General features: G+C 33.8%; 1 protein-coding gene across 3 annotated transcripts in view; it reads left to right on the top strand.

Moving 5' to 3' along the window:
• The window catches only part of LOC111425264 (plexin B), a 29502-nt gene extending 19527 nt beyond the window's left edge, over positions 1-9975 (top strand). For 2 of the 3 annotated variants that reach the window (XM_023059185.2, XM_023059186.2), the window contains exons 2-10: positions 533-2078; positions 2131-2231; positions 2361-4732; positions 4794-4936; positions 6449-6582; positions 6640-6988; positions 7035-7928; positions 7982-8164; positions 8233-9975. In XM_023059185.2, coding sequence (XP_022914953.1) covers positions 594-2078; positions 2131-2231; positions 2361-4732; positions 4794-4936; positions 6449-6582; positions 6640-6988; positions 7035-7928; positions 7982-8164; positions 8233-8340 — 5769 coding nt within the window. In that variant the 5' untranslated portion in view covers positions 533-593 and the 3' untranslated portion in view covers positions 8341-9975. The remainder of the gene's footprint in view (positions 1-532; positions 2079-2130; positions 2232-2360; positions 4733-4793; positions 4937-6448; positions 6583-6639; positions 6989-7034; positions 7929-7981; positions 8165-8232) is intronic. The other variant, XM_023059187.2, reaches the window with a different exon arrangement.
• Positions 9976-12331: the final 2356 nt, after the last annotated feature.

The following is a 12331-nucleotide window of genomic DNA, read 5'->3' as shown; positions in this document are numbered from 1 at the left end:
AAGGACTTTGATGTCCCCTTTTTTCTCGCTCCGACAGGGTGGTTGTTAAGACTCTGACATATTCTTGATATGTTAATAATATAACTTATAGTTTGTTGATGTAGTTTTCTTTGGTCTTAATAAAAGCGTTAGAAAGAACGTAAAATTTAAAAACTTGCAAATTAGGTTAATGTAGCCTTTCCTGTACGGTACTGAAGCCGCCTTGGTAATTTATTAAAGGAAAAAAACTCGCCTGCTAATTGCATTTGTAAAATAAAGCCCCCTTTCGGCGTAATTTGTTTTACATCCATTTCGAGCGGATGCATTTATACTTTATGCCATTCCCTGTACACCATCTATACTTTAATCTTTAATTTCATTCTTTCGGCTCCGATCTTTGAAGCGTTTTAAAATTTTATTTAAGCTTTTATTTTTAAGTTCCACCACTTTCAACATGAATTTACAAATGAAATTTTAATTTAAATAGATTTGAAAAATTCATTAGTAAATGGAAAGGGACATTGACGTAATAGAATTTTTTGTTGTTTTTTAGTAATGACGTTTGAAGAAAGCCCTGCGTGCACCAGTGGAATGCACCAGGCACCATCCCACCCATGGTTTTAAACCGAGGAGAGCGGCGCAGCTCGTCAGCTCTGGCCGGGGTCGTGGCCAGGGCCTGGCTGCTGGTTGTGGCGGCTGGATTGTGGGGCCTCGCCAGCGCGGGGGACCTACTAGCGCAATACCCGGGCCCAGACGATGAGCCGCTCCGGTTCTCACATTTGGCCCTGGACAGGAGGAACAACCGTCTATTCGCGGCAGCAACCAACAGACTCCTCCAATTCAGCGCCAACTTGACAGTAGAGCATCGCGTGGTAACCGGCCCCAAAAACGATAGTCCCCTATGTCACGCAACCGGGTGCGCAACCGGATCGGGCATACCGACGTCTCTCATGGACAACTACAACAAGATCCTCCTGATTGAACCTGAGACGGAATATTTGATATCGTGCGGGTCTTTGATGCAAGGGGCGTGCTACAAGTACAAATTAAATAATATAAGTGCAAATCCGGATTTTATCGCAAAGAGTATCGCCGCCAACGATCCCCAAGCATCTACGTACGCTTACATCGGTCCTAGGCGGTACAATTTATGGAGTAGGCCTAACGTTATGTACGTTGGTACGACATTTACGAATAACGGCGAGTATAGACACGACGTACCCGCTATATCTAGCAGAGACTTAGATACATTAGAATTAGCCGAAGATACTTTTAGTAAACAGTCACAATTGACAATTGACGTTAAGTATCGTGATCACTTCTTGGTGCAATATATTTATGGTTTCAACGCAAGCGACTACGCGTATTTCCTACTTGTTCAGAAGCAGTCGTATCTACCCGAGCAGGAAGAGCTCGGTTACGTTTCTCGATTGGCGCGCACATGTATCTCGGACGCAAACTATGACAGCTACACCGAAGTTACTCTTGAATGTACCGTCGGCGAGCGGTCTTTTAACCTCGTACAAGACGCTAAACTGACTAGAGCTAATGGTGAACTGGCATCTACGTGGGGTCTGCGACAGGGCGACCTGATACTGGTGGCAGCTTTCCGGCCTGCTAGGGGCATCACCAATGAAGCTCTCGAACATTCCGCGCTGTGCTTGTATCCGCTGCGGGACATTGAGGAAAAGTTCAACGAGAACATCCACATGTGCTTCAACGGGACGGAGAAGTATAGGAACATGGGATACGTGTCGGGCCCTATTCAAGACGGCAAGTGTCCCAGTGCCGGAAATGCCGGAAACATCCACAACTTCTGCGAAGCCGGTTTAAAAATTAGCGGAAATTTACCACTTATCGCCACCGCCTCTTTAACATATTACAACACCTCTCTATCGGCTGTTGCCACGGCTACTACGGGTACTCACGTCTTAGCCTTTTTAGGTACAACAGATGGAAGGATCAAAAAAGTTTTATTATCGTCCACACCTCATCCCACCGAATACGAAGAGGTTACAGTCGATCACGGGCATCCTATACTTCCCGATACTACTTTATCACCTCTCGGAGATTATTTATACGTTTTATCTACTTCAAAGGTACATAAACATGTATTTTATTTAATTCCCAAACTTACTAATTCATTTTTAGATCTCAAAAATTAATGTAGAACATTGCAGCAGCTACACAAATTGTTCCGAATGCTTAGAATCTCACGATCCTTATTGCGGGTGGTGTTCTTTAGAAAAAAGGTAATTAAAAAATTTTTTTTTTATTTCATTTAAATCGAAAATGTACGATTGATACTTTGGAACATTTTCGAGCTTATTTCAATATTAATTTTAGTAATTATTAACCTAACAATTTTTTAAATACTTTAGATGTACTGTTCGGAGTGCATGTCAAAAAGCACATAGTTCACCACCAAGATGGTTAAGTTTGGGTACGGGACAACAGTGTATCGATTTCGAACAAGTTTTACCCGATCGAATACCTATCAATCAAATGACCACGGTGCAGCTAACTATAAGAACACTCCCCGATTTATATAACGGTGCAAAATACAAGTGCGTTTTTGGCGACGCCGAACCAATTGACGCGAATAAAACCGAATACGGGTTATCATGTCCGACGCCGAGTATTTACACTCGTCCTAAAATTCCATCGTCCAAAGACCACGTTTTGGTACCGTTAAGCGTACGTTCATCGGAAACTAATAAAGATTTCGTTTCGCGGAGTTTCGCTTATTACGATTGTTCGAAACATAGCACTTGTATGGACTGTGTCAAATCGCAATGGTCGTGCAATTGGTGTATTTACGAAAATAAATGTACTCATAATATATCTAGTTGTCAACGAAGGGTTATTAGCGGGGAGAATTCTAACGAAGACTCCCAAAATCAAGGCAGCTTATTTTGTCCGAGATTTAAAAAACGCGATGTTATTTTATTGCCAAATAACGTTCCTAAAGAAATGCAATTTGAAGTTGAAAATCTTCCGCATCCTCAATCAGATCACACCGGATTTCAATGTATTACAAATATCGAAGGTGCTAAAATGCGAGTCCCAGCACGTGTAGAATCCAACCGTTACATCGTTTGTGAAAAAAGAATCTATTCATATGAAGCCTTAACTGGTGAATATGAAGCAAGCGTAAAAGTCGTTTGGAATAGAGAGCATCACATCGATTCTATGAATATCACTCTATATAAATGCGACATTTTAGGATCGCATCGTGAACACGCGGATTGTTCGCTTTGCGTAACCCGAAATTCAAAATATGAGTGCACCTGGTGTGGAAATACGTGTAGTTATCGTGAAAGTTGTCAATATATACCGCATTCTGAATGTCCTAAACCAAGAATAGATATGATAAAACCTTTAAGCGGGCCTATAGAAGGCGGCACATTAGTAACCATTGAAGGAAGTAATTTAGGTTTAAAACGCGAAGATGTAAAAGGAAAAATAAGAATAGGTAATGTACCTTGTGAATTGGTAAATTATGAAGTATCCGTTAAAATACAATGTATAACCGGACCTTCTGGTACGGAACAAACTGCGTCAATTATAGTAGGAAACGAAGCTGGAATTACGGAGTCATCCGTAAAATTCAGTTATAAAGATATAAGATTACGCGGCGTTTATCCAACGATGGGTCCTCAATCTGGAGGAACTCTACTAGCTATAACAGGACAATATTTGAATATTGGATCGGATATAACCGCATATTTAGACGGCCATCTTTGCCAAGTGAACATAACGCAAGCTTCCAGCAGTCGATTAACTTGTATAACGTCAAAAGCAGCGAAACCAGTGAATATTGGAAAGTTAACTTTGAGTATAGATGGTGCTAATCGTACGTTAGAAGGAAATCCTTTCAATTACACATCAGATCCGACGATAATGGAGATAAAACCATTGAAAAGTTTCGCTTCCGGCGGTCGTATGATTTTCGTACACGGTTCGAATTTTGATAGTATTCAAAAACCGGAAATGGAAGTGTATCATAACGAACCGATTCCGATCAATCGCACCACTTGTACCGTCCTCTCATCAACTCAAATGGAATGTCCAAGTCCGTCGATTATCCGACATTTTTCGCGTAGCCGTGTAGTCACACGCCGATCTACCCGTAAACATAATTCAATGAAATCGTCCGAAATGCAACGTTCTTTACGCATTGGATTTATAATGGACAACGTTGTAGCCGTGCGTGATTTAGAAAAACATTTTGGTCATATAAGAACACTTTTATTATACGTTGAAGATCCCATGTTTATCGAATTCCCAAAACAAACCAAATTATATAAAGGTGATACTTTAGTAATCGAAGGTGAAAATTTAAATGTAGCAAGCGACGAAACCGACGTTTATGTCACAATTGGTACTAAACCTTGTAACGTTACCAGCTTGGCGATGACCCAACTAGTTTGTTCACCCCCAGAACAACAACCAGATAGCACAGATGAAAATGGAGACAAAACAGAAAATAATTTACCATTAGTTGTGGTTAGAGTCGGCAAAAATCTTCGATTTCCAATCGGATATTTACGTTACGACGTCCTCAAACCGTTCACGTTACCTACAGAAGCCGTCTTAATGATTTCTATTGGAATCGCTTTATTCGTCATCTTTTTAGTTGGCATTCTCATCGCTTTACGGAGAAAATCCACTCAAGCCGAACGAGAATATAAAAGAATACAAATTCAAATGGATACATTGGAAAGTAACGTTCGTTACGAATGCAAATTAGGTGAGTTAAAAAAATCATTTATATACTTTTCTTTAATAATATTAATATTCTTTTATTTAAGCTTTCGCCGAACTTCAAACTGATATGACAGATTTAACAGCCGACCTTGTAAGCTCAGGAATACCCACATTAGATCACACCAGTTATATTATGAAAGTGTTTTTCCCCGGAGTAAGCGATCATCCAATTTTAATATCACCCAAAGTAAGTAAAATTTAAATATGTACAGTAAAATCTCGATATAATAGACAAAATGATGTAGAACTATAAAACAGAGAAAAATATGAAAATTTGATGAATTTACAAGTTATTAATGGCACAACTCAGGAACTGGATATGTTACAAAAAAAGTTTTAACACAAAAATTGTAGTAAATTCTATTCTAAACAATATTGCTCTCTTTCACTTTAGCTCTCAGAGCCATAGATGTCGAGAAAATTACGAAAATTAGATAAATTTATTAGTTATTAATGGTGTTACTCGGTATTTGGACATATTATAGAAAAACTTTTAGAATAAAAGTTGTACTAAATTCTATTCTAAACAATATTGCTCTCTTTTACATTTGCTCTCAGATCCATAAATATTGAGAAAAATACTAAAACATAAAAATTAAATAAATTTATTAGAAGTAGTTATTAATGGTGTTACTTGGGATTTGGACATGTTATAGAAAAACTTTTAGAATAAAAGTTGTACTAAATTCTATTCTAAACAATATTGCTCTCTTTTACATTTGCTCTCAGATCCATAAATAATGAGAAAAATACGAAAACATGAAAATTTGATGAATTTACAAGTTTTTAATGGCACAACTCAGGAACTGGACATGTTACAAAAAAACTTTTAAAACAAAAGTTGTAATAAATTCTATTCTAAACAATATTGCTCTCTTTCACTTTAGCGCTCAGAACTGTAGATGTCGAGAAAATTACGAAAATATGAAAATTAAATAAATTTATTAGTTATTAATGGTGTTACTCGGTATTTGGACATATTATAGAAAAACTTTTAGAATAAAAGTCGTACTAAATTCTATTCGAAACAATATTGCTCTCTTTTACATTTGCTCTCAGATCCATAAATATTGCGAAAAATACGAAAACATGAAAATTAAATAAATTTATTAGAAGTAGTTATTAATGGTGTTACTCGGTATTTGGACATATTATAGAAAAACTTTTAGAATAAAAGTCGTACTAAATTCTATTCTAAACAATATTGCTCTCTTTTACATTTGCTCTCAGATCCATAAATAATGAGAAAAATACGAAAACATGAAAATTTGATGAATTTACAAGTTCTTAATGGCACAACTCAGGAACTGGACATGTTACAAAAAAACTTTTAAAACAAAAGTTGTAATAAATTCTATTCTAAACAATATTGCTCTCTTTCACTTTGGCTCTCAGAGCCGTAGATGTCGAGAAAATTACGAAAATATGAAAATTAGATAAATGTATTAGTTATTAATGGGGTTACTCGGGATTTGGACATGTCATAGAAAAACTTTTAGAACAAAAGTTCTACTAAGTTCTATTCTAAACAATATTGCTCTCTTTTTCACATTTGCTCTCAGATGCATAAATATTTAGAATGTTTCTAGTTCCAGGTGTAGTGTTAGTTCTAGTTTTATAGTTATTATTATTAATAAATCGAGATTTTACTGTAAAATAAATAATATTATTTCATATTAAAATAATTTTTTAATATTAGCTAAGATTAAATGGTCCAAGAACGAATTATGACGCAGCAATGCTTCAATTTGAACAATTAGTGAACAACAAAAATTTTATATTAACATTTATCGACGTTTTAGAATGCCAAAAATCGTTTAATATACGCGATAAGTAAGTATTTAAACAAAACGATTTAATCCGATCTTTATTAATAATTTGTTTTATTAGAGTAAATGTAGCGTCATTATTAATGGTCGTTTTAATGAATAAAATGGAGTATGCGACGCATATTTTAAAATGTCTCTTACTGCGTTTAATAGATAAATCAGTAAACACAAAACATCCGCAATTAATGTTGAGACGAACTGAAAGTGTGGTTGAAAAAATGTTGACGAATTGGATGGCGCTTTGCATGTATTCTTATTTAAAAGAGTACGCGGGATCCTCATTGTTCCTTTTATTCAAAGCGATAAAACATCAAATTGAAAAAGGTTTAGTGGACGCGATTACTCACGACGCAAGATATTCGTTATCGGAGGAACGGCTTTTGAGAGAACAAATCGAACATAATGTTGTGGTTAGTAAATAATGCTGTAGGGTTGTTTTCGTTAGGTGTAGTGTAGGACGTCTTATGTTTTCAGACGTTGCACATCGTCCAAGATGACCTTGATGAGAAGATTCAGTGTAAAGTCTTGGATTGTGATACGATAAGTCAGGTGAAATCGAAGATTTTAGACGCTTTATTCAAAAACACCCCATTTTCAATGAGACCATCAATACACGAAGTTGATTTGGAGTGGCGTCACGGAAGAGGCGGGCATTTAACACTTCAAGATGAAGATTTAACAACAAAAAATATTAATAATTGGAAAAAATTAAATACGTTGGCTCATTATGGTGTTAAAGAAAGCGCTGTAATGTCGTTGATTTCACGTCAAAATGATAGTTTTAATAATTGTAAACAAGCGTGCCATAATTGCGTTTCCGGTATGTATTTTAATAATTCTTTATCGCCTATTATTGCGACAAACGGCGATATCGAATCTGGACATAACATGAGAATATATCATTTAATTAAACCGATGGATGATCAACACTATACTAATAACAAAACCGGTGAAAGAACGCATAAAGCGATTCCAGAAATTTTCTTAACAAGATTGCTATCGACGAAGGGAACCATACAAAAATTTGTTGATGATTTCTTTCAAACCATCCTCACTGTAAATGAAAATTTGCCACCCGCGGTTAAATGGTTATTCGATTTATTAGACGAGGCCGCAAGAAAACACGGAATTCAAGACCCCGAAGTTGTACATGCTTGGAAATCAAACAGTCTTCCCCTAAGATTTTGGGTCAATTTCATTAAAAACCCAGATTTTATCTTTGATATTAATAAAACAACTACACTTGATTCATGCCTTTCCGTTATTGCGCAAACTTTTATGGACTCGTGTTCGACCACAGAACATCGTCTAGGAAAAGATTCACCATCAAATAAATTATTATTCGCAAAGGTAATTAAATGAAATTTTAAATATAAATTTGTAACATTAACAAATTTTTTTAGGATATTCCAAGGTATCGTGGAATGGTCGCCAATTTTTACCAACAAGTTTCTTCTATACCTGCCATAACCGACCAAGAAATGGGCACTGCCATGCAAATTTTATCGGCCCGACAAGCTGATGAATTTGATACTATAGCTGCTCTCAAGGAACTCCATATTTACGTTACTAAGTATAGAGATCCTGTAAGTGAATAAAAAACAAATTCAATTATAGTATTAATAAAATAACTACATATTTTTTTGTATTTTAGGTAATGGAAGCATTGAATAGTGATTTAAGTTGCCGTCGATTGCACCTCGCACAAAAATTAGACAATGTGGCGTGCATATTAGGTGGTGAAGAGACATCGGCTTGCTGACCAGATGAGTCACCTGATCCCCCGTTGCCCCGAAACCCTGCGCCCTGATCCGAGCGCACCAAGCGACGAACGAAAACCGTGACGTTCCGCTAACTGTGATATGGCGCACACGATCAGGTGACTGTGATGGACACGTACTTACCCCTCCAGTGGTCGCTAGTTTCCTTCCTGAGTGCCTCGCTACGCTGAAGGGACGTGGCTCACCTTCTTGAATTCGAAGGGAGTGTATAACTATTAAGGAACACGAAGATTAAGAAAATGAAACAAAAAATAAATTAAAAAATTTTGAGAGGAAGAACGTTGTGCGCACGGTCTACAAAAAAAAAACAAAAATTAAATGAAAAAGATATAATAAGATAAGGCACTACCGTTCAGTCCGGAGTAGATTAGTTAGACGAGACGAAAAAAAAATAAAATGAAATAAAAAAAAAAATAATTAATAGGTTTAAAAAAGAAGAATTTTTAAATAAAGTTTAAATGGGTAAAATACGCTGAATGTCCGGGACTAATAATGTTATTACTTCTCTGAAACATTCTAAATCCTGTTTGAATGTCTTTGTACATAGGATTTCGTGGCAACTATAAGTAATTGACTTAAAACGGTACCCGAGTTTTATTTTATTTACAGTTCGTAACCGAAAATTTTAAGACTGGTCAATTTTTAATAAAATAAACATCACACAAGTTTTGACACAAAAAGTTGACGAATATTTGTATACTTGTGTTATTTTAATTCAATACGAATTGAAATAATAAAACTCTTGTATATTAGGCGCGTTACTTGAGATGCGAACGTTTTTTTGGGATTTGATGTTAAAGAAAAGACTCTCGACCGACTTAAAAAAAAATTAACATTTATTAGTCGTGCACGTTTGGTAGTAACTGTGCCGGAACTGCATTTATGTCAAATCGTCTTCACGTCCAGTGATTTGTAATGTTACTATTATTTTTAATTACATTAAAAAAACTAAGAATAATATAAACGCATATTTGTATCTCGATATTTTTTTGTAAATATATGAATTGTGCATATAGATTATTATATCTATAAAAAAAAGTTAAGGCATACAATTATTTTTTATTAGTATTGTGTTAGGCGTAACGGGAAAAAAAAACTATAAAAAAAAAGATCCATATTTTATCGTTAGTTCTTCTATGACTCCTTCAGTAGTTTGTAAATATTGATGGTCCTTGATTTTTAACGATTGATGTATCGTTTTATACACACACTGTTCGTAATTGTAATTCGGTAATAATGTTTTATTCGACCCAAGTTTTCTATTTTGAACTCGAACTTGTCTGCTACGTAAATCGACATCTTAACATCGACTCGAAACAAATTACAAAAGAAAAAATAAATAAAAAAAAACACCTAGAAGATATTGGCTTTAAAAACTATTTTTACTCAATTTTTATTTATTACTTTTAGTACATTTTTTTATCATGGGTAACTAGATAAATATATTTTTTTTATTTATTTCCGCCAGTCAAATTCTCATTTTCTAATAATTTTTATAAAGCTTATTTCGCAACCGCAATTGTTTTTTTATATATATATTATATAAATATATTATTATTTCTTTGGTATGTGATTGTGACTTTAAAGCTTTTTATATAAAGTGTATTCTTTAGTGATATTTTTTTACTCTATTAAACATGTATTCCAAAAAAAAATTTGTCTTTTAATTCAATAACCAAACTATTTAATAATAATAATAATAATTAAATATAATAACGCAAAATAAATAATGTACAGTTTATTTAAACTAAAAGTGGAACTAATATTAGACCTAGAAATATTTGGGTTTAGCCACACGTCTTTTAAGACGACTAAACCCAAATGTTTCTAGTTCTAGGTCTAGTGTTAGTTCTAAAACTAAAACTAGAACTAACACTAGACCCAGAACTTGAAACATTCGGGTTTAGCCGCACGTCTCTTAAGACGGCTAAACCCGAATGGTTCTAGTTCTAGGTCTAGTGTTAGTGCTAGTTTTAATTGTGACTCAATTCTAAATTGTTGTATAGGTTTATTGAACTAAGTTATTATTTACTAAGTTAACCTCTAGTTTTAATTGTGATTCAATCACGACGATAGATGAGAACTATATTCTAATTAATTGACAATTCATCTATCAAATTTGAAGATTTCGTTCAAAGTGAAGCTTTCAATGTTAAATGTAGCGTTTTAATAATTTGTTAAAGATCTAATTCACAATTTTCTTGTCATTTGACATTTCAAATGGCAAATAAATGTCGTTTCAGAATTAATTGACATTTCATCCGTCAAAATTGAATATTTTGTTCAATGCGAAGTTTTTAATGCCAAAAGTGACAATTTAATAATTTATTAAGGATCTGGTTCACAATTTTCTTGTTGTTTGACGTTTTGAACGACAGATGAAAGCCATTTTCTAGAATTAATTGATATTTTATCTTTCAAATTCGAAGATTTTATTCAAAGTGAAGCTTTCAATGTTAAATGTAGCGTTTTAATAATTTGTTAAAGATCTAATTCACAATTTTCTTGTCGTTTGATATTTCAAATGGCAGATAAATGTCGTGTTTTAGAATTAATTAACATTTCATCTGTCAAAATTGAATATTTTGTTCAATGCGAAGTTTTTAATGCCAAAAGTGACAATTTAATAATTTATTAAGGATCTAGTTCACAATTTTCTTGTTGTATGACGTTTTGAACGACAGTTGAAAGCTATTTTCTAGAATTAATTGACATTTCATCTGTCAAATTTGAAAATTTCGTTCAAAGTGAAGTTTTCAATATCAAATGTAGCGTTTTAATAATTTATTAAAGATCTAATTCACAATTTTCTTGTCGTTTGACATTTCAAATGACAAATAAATGTCGTGTTTCAAAATTAATTGACATTTCATCTGTCAAAATTGAATATTTTGTTGAATGCGAAGTTTTTAATGCCAAAAGTGACAATTTCATAATTTATTAAGGATCTAGTTCACAATTTTCTTGTTGTTTGACGTTTTGAACGACAGTTGAAAGCTATTTTCTAGAATTAATTGATATTTCATCTGTCAAATTTGAAGATTTTATTCAAAGTGAAGCTTTCAATGTTAAATGTAGCGTTTTAATAATTTGTTAAAGATCTAATTCACAATTTTCTTGTCGTTTGATATTTCAAATGGCAGATAAATGTCGTGTTTTAGAATTAATTGACATTTCATCTATCAAAATTAAATATTTTGTTTAATGCCAAAAGTGACAATTTAATAATTTATCAAGAATCTAGTTTACAATTTTAGGGTTTAGCCGCACGTTTATTAAGACAGCTAATCTCGAGTGTTTCTAGTTCTAGGTCTAGTGTTAGTTCTAAAATTAAAACTAGAACTAACCCTAGATCTAGAACTAGAATTATTCGGGTTTAGCCACACGTCTCTTAAGACGGCTAAACCCGAATGATTCTAGTTCTAGGTCTAGTGTTAGTTCTAATGCTTCTGTTAGTTCCTGCCAATTTTTTCATTGAGTTAAGTTTTTGCTCAAAATCACTTTGAAAGGAACACACTGCTTTTAAATGAGTCGTTTTTGACTTCATAATAATATTACAACCATTATACCACATATATTAATATTTTTTTTGAATTGGGGACAAATTTAAGTTTTAATTTAACTTGTGGGAAAATTTGAATAACATAAATCTACTATTTAATATTTTCTTTTGTTAACTTATCCTTGAAAACAATGCATGAAAAGCGAAGTTTTTTTTTAAAAGTAGGTAACAATTTATGAATTCAAGTCACAACTTTCGCAATTGGTCCTTCCATAAGAAATCCTTGCGGTTGTGTATACGAAATATGCTAATTATATTTGTTCAGAAAGTAAAAAATAAAAAAAAATTTAAAAAGGCGGAATTTTAAAGAAATTGTAAGAACCGGTTTTTTGGTCTAAATTCGAAACAAACGAAATAACCGTTAAGTTGTGAGATGAATAAGCTTTAAATTCATACAAAATGTTTGTATA

This window comes from Onthophagus taurus, chromosome 8 (assembly GCF_036711975.1).
Source record: "Onthophagus taurus isolate NC chromosome 8, IU_Otau_3.0, whole genome shotgun sequence".
NCBI lineage: Eukaryota > Metazoa > Arthropoda > Insecta > Coleoptera > Scarabaeidae > Onthophagus > Onthophagus taurus.
This window is presented reverse-complemented; position numbering and strand designations above follow the sequence as displayed.